The sequence below is a fragment of the Protopterus annectens genome, chromosome 5.part1 (assembly GCF_019279795.1).
Source record: "Protopterus annectens isolate FY-2018-M chromosome 5.part1, PAN1.0, whole genome shotgun sequence".
NCBI classification, from domain to species: Eukaryota; Metazoa; Chordata; order Ceratodontiformes; family Protopteridae; genus Protopterus; species Protopterus annectens.
Genome location: NC_056736.1, coordinates 523892226 through 523905631, shown reverse-complemented (window position 1 = coordinate 523905631; position 13406 = coordinate 523892226). Strand labels below are relative to the sequence as shown.

The 13406-nt window shown below is 38.6% G+C and overlaps 1 protein-coding gene across 5 annotated transcripts in view; it reads right to left on the bottom strand.

Annotated features, from left to right (window-relative positions):
• Positions 1-13406, bottom strand: part of LOC122803500 — a 601463-nt gene that overhangs the window by 299301 nt on the left and 288756 nt on the right. For all 5 annotated transcript variants that reach the window (XM_044073138.1, XM_044073140.1, XM_044073137.1 and 2 more), the window contains one exon: positions 7012-7032. In XM_044073138.1, the coding sequence (XP_043929073.1) occupies positions 7012-7032 (21 nt within the window). The remainder of the gene's footprint in view (positions 1-7011; positions 7033-13406) is intronic.

Genomic DNA, 13406 nt, shown 5'->3' with positions numbered 1-13406 from the left:
ACAAACTTGCTATTCCTGCCATCTCTGATAAATAATCAAAACCAGCCTTCCTGTGAGTTGTTGCGGAGTTTTTACTGGGGAGTTTCTTTTTGAAAATTTCATATCGCAATGAGTTTTATTGCAATAAGTGGTATAAGCTGGCAGGGAGCATTTAGGGGATTTTCCCCTTTTATATACTTTGGTGCAATCATGGAGTTCCTATATATCATTTAGAGGGGTTGTGGGGATGGAGCCTCCCTTATAGGGGTGCAAATGGGCTTCCCCCTGCAAAAAAGTTTTTTTTTCTCTTTTTATAATTTTTTCACTATTTTTGGATTCTATTTTGTGCATGTGACACAGGCCTCTTAAATCTAATCAGAAAACAAGGCCAAACATCACTCTGTGTATTGAGTATCACTCAATGACCTAAATAACCAATGAAAAACAAGTGAAATATGAAGCATGAGTGCTAAAATTTACCCAAGACCTGCTGTAATTTCTCTCTCTCTCACACTTAGGTCAAACCATCATTAAAATTCATAATACTCAAAACACCAGACCAAAAAGATTACTCAAAGCAAAAAACAAAAAATATAGGTTTACTCAAAGCAGAAAATTAACTGCATAAACAAGAACAGGCACTGGAGAAAGCAGTTCAGTGCCAAATCAGTTAGACAAGTTAAATGCAGGCAGATCTACATAAATAAATAAATAAATAAATAAATGCATTGAAATTATTTTCCTGGTTTCCTTTCTGATTTTAAAACTTCTAAGGAGAGTCAGACATGATTACATGTAATACAGGGCTCCTTGAGTCTTAAAATACAGCATTGGCAGTTTTCAGTACTTCACCACACTCACTTTTACGGTAGCTCTCAACTTTCCTTCATTTTCAATGGCATCCCTGATTTTGACTCAAATTTGAGCATTGTCTTAATCTTTCCTAAAACTCATGACTTCTGGAGAAATGGTTCTGAGTTACACTTAACAAATACTTCAATAATTAAGAGTTATAGACTTCTTTTAGTTCAGAAAATGGATATTAATTGACATTTGCTGAGTTTGTTAACATCTCATGTTAAGACTACTACTATTTTAAAAATTGTCCCTGAGTGTCCCTGATTACTTCTGGATTTATCCCCTATTCTGTTGAGATTTGTCCCTGTTCAAGTGAGAGCTACATGCCCATCAATTTGCATATTTAAAGATATATACCCATTAAACCACATAAAAATGGATCTTATGTATTTACCATAATAACAGATCCATATTATCTGCTACTGTCCTCCTCAACTGATGGGCCTCTGGATCTGATCAGATTTGACTTTGGCCGCTCTCTACACTTTTAGATACAAGGTGCAGGGTTGTCCCCAACACATAATTCCTCTCCTAGTATCAATTTACCTCAAACTGAGTTTGCTCGCTTCCTATAACAAGGACACTTACAGCTCAACAAAAGAAACAATCTCGAAATAAACACAGAAGGCATTCCTGCGATACATATCATAAAGACAACATGACCAGGCTCCTGTGAGATCAGTGCAGTTGCTTGAGAATCAGTTATGAAATGAGATCTGGCAGGGGGATGGAGGGCAGAAAGTTGAGGGGGACAGAAGCAGACAACATGGATCTATCATTATGGTAGGTCAGCTTCCGGTGATTTCTCCTGTCCACCTGGTGAATCTGGGCATACTGGGGCAATGCAACAGTTGCCTCATGTACCCAGACAACCCTCTGCTCCTACCACCCAACACTATAACCTGCGAGAGATGCACGTACATAGCCAAACTGAAAGCAAAGCTCTCTCCAATCAAGACTGTGCTAGACAGTCAAGAGGAGAAGGTTAACACCTGGACTACACCTCTAGCAACATAGCCCTTCTAAGCCCACACCACCAAAACCCACACATAGCAACACTAAACCCACACTTGTGGAGGCCCTTAACATTAACCTGCCCAAGCAACAAGGACCTCCGAAGCTGAAATACAAACAAACACCAATCACAACCAAAGTGTCACATAGCTCACAACACTAGTGTGCCACCCAACAACAGCCCCTAAGGCAAGACAATGTACCCAATACCTTAGTCATAGGTGACTCTATAGTCAGGCACACTGATGTCCCACTCACCAGGCTGAACAAGGAGAAAATTACAGTCACCTGCCAGTCATGTGCCAGATCCGCCACATAATGCATGCACTCAAGTCACTCCACAAGTACAAATATGACTCTGTCATTGTCCATGTCAGAGTGAATGACTTGAGACGTACTTCCCTGGACTACATGAAAAGAGGCATGAAAGAGCTCTCGGATCATGTGGCCCAGGCAGGTTGGGAAGTGTACATGGTCACTGTGCCTTTGGAGAAATGAAGAATAAAATGATAACCTTGAGAACTATTAGAGAGTTCAGCCCCCACAGAATATGGCAATGTTCTTCAGATGAAAACTCATCAATCACTAGACAATCTGGCTAGAAGCTCTAAGCTGATGAAGACTGCCACTGAGCCTAGAAGATGCAAAAAAAATACCTGGCTGGAGGCTTTTGATGGGAATGTACTGGCAACACTTGATGATGAAGGATGTAAATCCTCAATTCTGATATTCTAGCTATCTGCAGCTTGGTATGTAAATGGGCCCTAATGAACTCGATGGTTTGGACTATTTGCAATTTTGACTTTGCATGAATGACAGCTATTCCCAACTGGGAAAATACCTGGAGCAAGAAGTCCATGACTTGCATGAGGAAATTCCTGGTAGGAGTAGGTATGAGCCAGTCATCCAAATATGGGAACACTCGTAACCTCCACAGTCTGTGGTGAGCTGTGACCACTGCCATGCATTCAGTGAACATCTTGGGAGCTGTGGTGAGACCAAAGGGCAAGGTTCTGAATTGCAAGTGACTGGCTCCCAGCCAAAAGCAGGAGAACCTCCTAGATAGTCTGTTCATTTTTAAGTGATAGTACACGTCCTGGAGGTCTATTGAGCACATTCAATCATCTTTCCTTAAGAACGGTAGAATGGAGTGAACCTTGACCATATGGAATTTTGTCTGTTTTATGTACTGATTCAATGGCTGAGGTCCAGAATGGGCCAGAGGTCCTCGTCTTTTTTGGCATCAAAAACAACCTTGAACACACTTTGGGCTTGTCTGGTGTGGGACCTACTAGAAGACTTGCTTGTCTAGTATTTTTTTAATTTTCTGTTTCACTGCCTTCCTTTGCAAGTGTGGAATGTCAAGAAGCATTCTTGAGTAAGGGGTACAGCAAATTAAAGGAATTATACAGCCTCTGGTTATGGTCTTTTGCACCCATACATCTTAGGTAATGGTTATCCAGGCCACTGGGTACAGAGATAAATGCCTCCCAACTGCCTCCAGATTGCAGCATTCAGGCAAACTGTTCAGGAGTGCTGAAAAGGCTTGTCAGAAAATGGACCCTGAAAGTCTTGATTTTGTAGTCCGCCTCTGCCACAGGGGCAACATCCATTATAATTATTCCCCCCTCTGCCTCTGGGGGTCTATCATTAGATGTGCTGGGGGGAACAAATAATTGAGACTTGCGGAATCACAATTTTTTACCTCATTTTTTGATTTCTGGAGAAGGGATAGAAAAGCGTACCCCAATAGCAGACAAGGTCTTGCTGTCTTGTTCAGTTCTAGATAGCATCTCTTTAACTTTGGGCTCAAACAAAGTAAACCCATTGTAGAGGGCAAAATAGAAGGATGTTTTGAAGTGTTCTTCAAAGTTGCAGAGATGTATCCAGGCATGCCGGTGAACAGCTATTCTAGTGCCTGCCACTCTGAAAGTGCCACCACCTACATTATTTATAAGGTGCATAGACACGTTTGACAGAGAGTGAAGGCTAGCTAACTACATATCAACTGATTTTGTGTCTTCTACAGACAAGGACCTGACTGGGAATTAAATAACTCCTTAGTCATGTCATTCTGAAAGCTTGTTACCTGGGCCAAGCAGTAGAGCACTCTGACAAAAAAGGTTACTGAAGCATATACCTGCTTTCCAAATCTGTCCAACTTCCTAGATTCTCTATTAGTGAGATGGACAGTAGAGCTCTTTTCTGCAAGCTCTTTCTTGGTGAACAGCTCTTCCACCATGGAATCTACTGTGGGACCTTGCTCAAGAAGGGGCTATCATTTGGAAAAACTAGAATTTTATTGAATTTTTGAGGGATCGTTAAAATGACATCCAAGTCCTTCTACACCTGTCTTAAAACCAGACTTACCAGTTTGTCAGCAGAATGCAGCACCCAAGAAGAAGATGGGCCCACTCCAAAAGCCTTGAGGAATACTGGCAGCTCCTGAAAGGGGGCATAAGTGGACTACCCCCTTTCTACCCAAATAATTCAAGGATCTCACGAAAGACATTTTCAAGGGGGGGAATCTGGTTGACCCGTGCCTCTCACTGAAATTGGTAACTTCGGTGAAAAACTCCAGAGGGGAGTCCATGTACCAGTGGGTTGCTCTTGAGAAGACTCGCAAGCAGATGAGGATTCCGCAATGAGAACTGCCTTAAGACCTCAAGGGGCTAGCTGTCCCAATGTGACAGTAAGAGAGGAAAGAGACAAATCAAAAACCTGAAAAACACAGTGGGGGAAGGACACCTGTTTTCAAGAGTGTGACAGTACTGTATCAAAGGCCTCAATGTCAATGATGAGACGGGTCCTGAGACAGATCCCATAGGTTTCAAGGATCCCAACAAGGCCAAGATCTGAGAACCCACTCGGTTAGCTTCCAAAGCTGATGCTGGAGCCAAGCTGTTGACAGCCAAAGTTCCAAGAGGAAGAGACAGATCCAGAAGGTTTGGAGTAAATCCTGACCTCTCAATGCTGGCCAAGACACTCAGCTCAGAGATCAATGGAGATCTGAGGCACTCAAAGATGACCAGGTCAGAGCTATAGTTGACATCAAGGAGGATCAGTTCTTCAGTTCTGACATGCACACACCTTGGAATCCTCTCAGATCCAAGGGCTCTGAATCCAAAGGTCAGATCATGAAAATTGTCACAATCAGTGGGGAGAAAGGGACAAATCCTGACACTCTAACAGATGTTGTCACCAGGAGAACCACCAGCTGGATCTTGGTCCTCTAAAACTTCCTGATCTTTCTGTTGAAATCAGCCTGAGACAGGCTTCTGGAGGACTGCACAAATCTCAGAAATGAAGCCATGGATGAAGGCCTGGACATCCTCTGGAAAGACCTTTCATGTAAGAAAGGTGATCTATGTCTGGAGCTAACAGGTTCTGGGAAGAATCTAGGCCCTTGGAATGGAAGGGAGAAGAAACAACTCTGACATGCTTTGCAGCTGAAGAAGAATCTGATGGCTTGGGAACCTGTTAAGCAAGTCTAAACTGACCCAATCAGTCCAGAGAACTCTTCCTGGAAGATTCTTTTTCTTTCAGTTTCTCCTTCTCCTGTTCCTTGTCCTTCTCCTTTTCCTTATCTTTAGATTCTTCCTCTTTGTGCTTTTCTGATCTCTTTTTTGATGAAGGGGAAGAAGGCAAAGAAGACTGCAAGGGGAGCGCAGTGGTAGGAAAATCCCCCCTTACGGGTGAGTTTGGAGCAGCTGTTAGTTAGAACTCTGGTCTCGAAAGCAGCACAGGCTGAGTAGTCTCCTTCTAGCTGTGAAGCTCCTACACAATAAACACATTTTGAATGGGCATCTTGGGGAGGGATCTTATGAATACAAGTGAGATATTTCTTAAAGTCAGAAGGCATAGCTGACATCCTAGTACTGAAAGAAATAAAAGCACCAACAACAGCAGAAACACTGATACAGTAAGACCACAGCAGGAAAAAGCTATCAAAGATGTAATACTACTTAACACTAACAGCTATCTGAAAGCCAGAAAGAAAAGGAAGGCAACAACACTAACTCTCTACAAGAATAAGAGGACAAAGTTTTTTTCTTTATTTATTGGGAAGAGAGAAGGTGAAAAAGAGAATATTACATAGGGAAAAACCCCACAAAAAGTAGTTAAAAGGGTAAAAAAAAATCATTTATCTTCAACTAAACCTTCCACAAGCTCTCAGCCAAGAGACTCATGTCTGCAGCATTCGAGTGGCATTAAAAAAAAAAAAAAAAAAAGAAATCTGAGGTAAGTCAGTGCGGGGAATTATGGATAAGGGAAGGAGCCTGAGTCTTGGATCCAAAAAATATGGAGAATGGCAGAATCAAACCTGAAGACCCATCAGTTGAGGGCAGACAGAAAAGACAACATCAGATCACCTTTTTTATCACAACTGTTTATCAGGCCCAATCATAAGATGACCACGGTAAAGTACTGAAAACTGCCAAAGTACTAACTGCACTCAGGATGTTAAAGAATGCTGGTAGTTATTTATGTACTCCCAGTACTTACAGTATGTATACTTACATTAACAGATGCTCACGAACCTGATTACTACCAACTATGGCACATTTTTTAGCTGCCAAGTAGGATATATACCATTTGTTTTGTGATTTCGCCTTTCAGACAAGATCAAAGATTTTTCAAAGTTTGTAAATTGGAACAAGTGTACTTAAAACTGGGTAGGTGTTTGAAATAAATTCAGTCTCAAACCTTCCATACATCGACTTCTTCACAGATGCAACAACTTTACTTATTGCAGCCATAAAAAAATGTTTTTTCATTATATAAAGCCATTTTTCTGACAAGGTTTTCTAACAGCTGTTATTTCTGCGCTAAAGGAAAACCACAGATTAAAACCAGTGCTTGAGCATACCGGTATGAATAAATGTTAAAAATATTATGTTGAGAAGACAAAAAATTAGAATGGGAGGGATGTCTGGGAGCTAGGAGGCTTAATTTAAGAAATTTCTAGAAAAAAAGAGTGAGAAATTTAAAAACAGAATTTCACAAACCATAAATATTAACACCGTTGAGTGGGAAAAAAATCAAGTGATATTTTAATGAACAAGTAGGCAGTAGTCTGAATATATTGATTCTGCATGACTTGCTTTAAAAACAATAAATAGCGGCCCCTTCTCTAATGCAGACATCTATTCATCTCACCTGATGGTCCTCTATGGATATCTGTAACAGAAAAGAATAATAAAGGTATTACAAAACATGGCTTTATAAATATAATATCATCTATCATGCTCAGTGTCATTCAGCTCTCAAGTTACTAAACTAGACGTGTTATCAAAACCTTCAACATTAACCTAATTTGATGATTTAGCAGTGATGTGCTCTCTTTTAGGGTCTGTTTCCATTAGAAAGTCATTTTGCTCTAGATGAAAGAGAGATGATTAGCACTGCAGAAATATGACCAGGAGCCCTAGAAAACCAAAACAAAATTGTATAAAAAAATGCAGAACTATTTTGCAAAAACTGCAGGGAAATTGTGGGCTTCAATAATAAAACCACACTACCCTCAATTTGTTATATTTCATGCTACTGCCTATATTACTCATATAGGTTGCTAGACATGTGTGCTGCAATGTGTTGGTGCTTTCTTTCTGAGTTTTCCTTAAATACAGGGCAAAATGAACTTTTTACAGTAGCTCCTCAGAGCCCTGTAATATCACCAGCAGTACAATACCTAAATATTATGCATTCATTTGGGCAAGCCATCACTATGAGATTATAAATGCAACCTAATTACTTGTGCCCGTGTTACTGAAAAAAATTGTAAAAGAATTAGGGAATTGCTGTCCCACTCTCCCACAATACATTGAGCATTAAACTTTAATTCTAAACCTTTTAAATGCAAAGCACATACATTTCTACAACTGTGATTAGTGCAAAATCTTCATGAAAATGATCAATAATAAAGTTGTTAACATGCATTTACTCACATTTGAAAACATTACAGTTAGGTAACTCAAACTTGCATGGAATCCTTGAATTCATCTCCTTTCAGCATATTCAACATTTTCACTAACCAGGTCATTTAAATTAAGCTTCACAAGGAGACATTAGTAGCAGAGAAACTAAGCCATATAGAAAAAAACTTTGAAGTCACCACCTAACTCACGTGAATGGAGACATTTTCATCTGTCAGACTACTGTTTAATTTTCTTTGTCACTAAAAAGTTCTCGGACTGTTTGTATACTGGAATCATGTGATCAAGCTCTAATACATGGCATGAATGATTAAACTAGGCACAGAATGGCTCCATTTGAAAAATGACTTTCCACGGCTTTCTCTTCCATACACTGCAACATTCTGATAACCTTCTGCGTAGGCTCAGGGATAGGGTATACGAGCATCAATACGCCATTTCCCACAGTAAGCTAGACAATGCTTTAGCAAAACATGTCTACAATAACCCTTTGCACAAGTTTAGATATTTGGTTATTGATGATTTTGTTCAAGATGCTCGTGGTGGACCGGCTTCATTTAAATTGGAGGAACTGGAGTTACTATGGCAAATTAGGTTGAATGCTTTTAACTACCCTGGGTTAAATGAGGCTTGCTCAATCTCATGTATTTTAAAGCTCCTTAGCTTACAAAGGTAGTGCTTGTTTTTCAATGTATGACTCTTAGGAACTGTCGTCTATTTGTAGGTTGTCCTGCTGATTCAACTGTCAAACAAGAAGTATATTTACCTTTAAAGAATGTGTTGCTCAAACTGACTAATCAATTCATTGATTGTTTTATTGTTTAATTTCCCGCACTTTTTATATTAAAAGTATGGTAGCTGAATGTTGTTTTACCTTCTGAAGTTTGTCTCTTTGTTACAAACGAAAAGCGCTTAAAGGACTTATTGATTTTACTGCTTCGACTTGTTTTTGCAGATTTTTATATATTAAATGCTTGCCTAACTTTGGAAGCCGTTCGTCTGTTTGTTAAATTATCAACATAAAAGATGACAGGAGGATATTCTAGACCTTGCTATACTTTTTTATCGTATCAGTTTATATATTAGAGGCCCTTTATTGATAAGTCTTAAGTTGGGATGAATCCCAAGCAGTGCCACCAGAGTACAAGAAGCTGAAGGATCACCCCAGGCCAAAGCTCAGTCTGGCAGTTAGCACAGAGGATTATGACTATGAGATGTTAACAAGCTAGTTCCTGTGGTACAGGGTTGAACTCCCTCAGCCTTCATTTTCTACAGTGTAACTTTGATCAACTCACTTAATGAGGTAATGCTTAGCGGATACTCAATGGTCACCTCGACTACAAGCCTTGTAACTACCTATGAAACTACGAGCCCTGGAGAACTGATTTCTCAAATGTAAACTGACTGTCTGAGTCACAGTCAAAACAACAATACCTGATGAAGGTGTGTACACAGGACCAAATGGTCATATCAGAGCAGTAAACACTGGAGACAGTCACTCTTCTATTGAAATGATTTTGACCACATCCTCTGCCAATATGAAGGAATACATTTATTCTTGTATTTGTTTCAGTCTACAACAGAAAGCCTTCAAATTCATATCGGCAGGAGACACTGAGGCAAACTTGAGTCTTTCCATCACAACATCCATATCTATCATTCACATCCAAATAGTCAGAAAAAAAAAAAAAAACATACGCAGATATAATCCAAACTTTACTTTAGCACTTCTGTCCAGAGCATAAGCAAGGACCATCCATAATCAGCCCACTTTCAACTAGGAAAGGCCTCTCCAAAGCTAGTCAAAATACTGGAACTATTAATAATTAGGTAGACTTGTTAAATATCTGGCTAACCCTCAATAAACTTCACATTCCTGTCATCTCTGAAACATTAAGCAAGCCATCTTTCCTACAAGCCGCTGCTGGTTGTTTTGTCAGGGAGTTTCTTTCTGAAACTTTAACACTGCAGTGAGTTATATTGTGTGAGCTGGCAGGGCACTTTTAGGGGATTTTTCCCCTTTTCTCCACTGTGGAGCGATCATGGAGTTGTTTCTGTAATTTAGATAGTGTGGGGCTAGAGCCCTTAACATCAGGGATGCAAGAGGGACTTTTCCTCTTAAAAAAATATATTTTTTCTGTTTTTACACATTTTCCAACTCTCAGTTTTTTTTCTTCTGATGGTGAGTTGAAAACGTATGCTATAATGTGTAATAGGTAAACCACAGGAAAAAAATGGTCTCATCTCAGAATTCTTATCAAAAATAATTTTATTGTACATAGAAACAAAGGTTAACATTCAACCCTTCAAGCTCCAAAATATTGTCCACAGGTGTCAGTGTCCCTGTTTTGCTGTAAATTTCCATGCCAACTCTTTCTGTCTTGAATCACATCCTTGGGCATTCCACAAGCAAATTAACATTAACTGGGGTGCTCGCCAATACAGTCAAAAATCAGGGACCTCCTATCATACCCGGTCAGAAGGCATCACTAATTTATCACAGGCTTACTTTGTGTTTTCTTTTTCCCAAGATGTTAACATGCTCTAAATGTTTCTCAAACATTTCTGGGAAAAGAGATATGGCATTGAACATGTATATCACCAGGAGGAAAATATATCTAGATGGTCAAAACTTTTATTTATTTATTTTCAGCACTGTTATTAACTTCACATATACAGTAGCACGAGTATAAATAGAGTTATAAAAGAGAAAACAAATTGTTACAATGATTTTTTTATGCATTAAGCATATACAACTTCTTTCTTAAAATCATTAGTCATTTTAACATTACACAGAATGTTCAAATCCTGCCTTCCCTGAAATTTTATTCCTCCTGAACATTATTCTGAGTGCATTGTTTCCTTGCTCCTCCAGATTTCATTTACTGCTATGTAGTTTTGCTCCTTCCTTTTTCTAAAGATCCCACTTCCAGTTCTTTTATCTCCTTTATAACATTCTATAATTCTATTATGGTTGGTTGAGTTTTTGATTTACATTTTCTAGCAACTGCTATTTTGGCAGCCAACAGCATTAAAATTAATGGGACCTTACTATATCAGGTCCATTCAGTACGTATATCTCAGATCAAAAGACTAATTTCCTTAGTTATAGTAATTTGTTCCCTAGTTACAGTAATTTGCTCCCCCAACATCTCTGACAAAATACCATGTACAGGAGTTTATAAAATCTACCAACTTGTATTCCCAAAAATATTTTCCCAGGTACCTCTCTTTTTCCTCCAACAACTGCTGTCTACCTATGGGAAAAAAATCTCAGGAGTCTACCTGGGGTATAAATATATACATATGCAAAAACTAAACTTTCTAATTCTTTTGCATACTTGGAAGCCATACTAGTATCTCCCCATTGTTCCTCTGTATGCTACCTTTCCATTCTCATTTCACAGACTTTTCTAACAGATGTATATAGTTATCATACATTACTTTATATGCCCTACTGTTACACATTTTTAAAGGCAGCTTCTGTTCTACAATCAGCTATAAACTCAGTCAGAGCTGTTCTTTTATTTAATACTCCCATATCCCCTTCTCTCTGTTTATACTCTGTTATTAATTCCTGGTATAGAAGGCAATCTGGCCCAACCCACAATCCAAACATCTGCTTGGACTCATCCCTCTCTAAGACTTTTCTCTCCTTAGTTATTTCCTCCCAATCTCTTGGTTTCTTTTCCAATTTGTTTCAGTGGATTCCAGCTCCCTCTTGCCTATTTAATCATAGTCATCTCTACTGGTAAAAATCTCCTTTCTCCATTCTTGTGTTAGCTTAGTTCTCAAATGCATTCTACCAGTTGGTAAATATAATATTCTGTATGGTTGTTACTGTTCTCATTAAGGGCCTACATACAAAATCATAATCTCTCCTTAAATGGAGTCCCCCTATTTCAATATAATTTATTTCCACTTTGATTTTTAGTTTTCTGCTGTTACGTATCCCATCAAATCTGGTAGTCCTAAACCACCTTCATCTATGGGAAGAAACAACCTACCCCACTTAGTTCTTGCCCTTTTCCCCTTCCACATAAATTTATTCAACGTTTTTGTTAATCAAGGTCCACAGCATCTCTTCCGGTTGATAAAACTATGCCCGATCTTTATATAAAATTAAAGGGACTAGAAACATTTTCATTGTTTGTACCTTACTATCAGTATCCATCGTCAAGAGCTTTTGACTTCTCTCTTTTTGTATTGCTCTTGTTTAGTCTCTTAACACATATCCTTAGCAGCCATAACAACATTCTTTTTAATCCAAACACCTAAATACTTCACCTTATCATAAAACCATAAATATGGGTATTAGTGAACCAATTCATGTGTGGGAACATAGTTTATAGATATAGTCTTTGTTTTATCTTCATTTTTTATATCCTGTAAATACAAGCAACCATCTCAAAATGTCTCACAACACTAAAGTATTGTTTTCTAGATTTATCAAATACAAAATAATATTATCTGCAAATAAGATTAATTTTTCTTGAGTACAATACCAGTATAAAGAAAATAACAATAGAGAGAGAAGACAACCAGCCTTGTTCCTCTTTTCAAACAAAGACTGTCAGAGAGGAACCCTCCTACCTTAATTCTTGCCTCTGATCCTTGACATATCTTCCTAATCCACACCATTATTGTATCAGGAAACATGGATGCTTCCATTGCTCTACTTATAAAAATCCCAGCTGACATTACTGAAAACTTTCTGTGCATCAAGACCCACCAACAATAGTGGGGTCTTCATGTACTTTGCTTCCCTATGGGTCATCATTCTATTAGTGGTGTCAAACATTTGCTTTTCTTTTACAAAACCTCATTGATCAATATCTGACCGTTGTGGCCTTAACTTTACTTTTGATCCATATCTTAAAAGCTTCAAATTCCAGGTCTGAAATGTATTTTCTTACACTTCCCTATATAGTCTAAATATGGATTCTTCACAATCTGTTGCAATATTGGGGTAAACCACACTCCCAAGTATACCAAAATAACAAATAAATCATAACTGCAAAACATACTGGCCTAAAAAAGTCATAGATGATTCAAGAAACACTTTCACTCCTTCTTTTCTCTATCAAAATACTAGTGAATCCACTTAGAGACATTTTTTTCAATCTCACAAACCTTCTCATATCAATAGTTATCACACAAACCCAATTGCATCATAACATAAATATTAATGTCATGTTTCTGTTTAGGACAGTTACTCCAAAAACTGTGCATACCCTTCTTACCAGTATTGAAAATAAAACCCAGCAAGTGGACCCCATGACTTGCATTCTATAATTCCATGAACTGCAAAAGCAGTTAGGGCTCTTCTGCAAACATCTTTCTTATGGATTTCTTTTTGCCTCCCCACTCCCCAAATGTCATAATTAGCTATTTCCAATCCTACCTTCAGTTATTTCAGCTTGCTGGGGTGAAAATCAACATAATTAGATGTTAACTAAAATACCTGGATTACAGCCACACCTGATAACAGGACCATTAATGATTGTCTGCACTGGATGGGCCTCCAAGAACTTCCAACATATACTACTCAAAATTACTGTTTGGTTTGACATTTTCAGAAGGGGGAGGGTGCAGGACTATGGATACACAAGTGGGAAA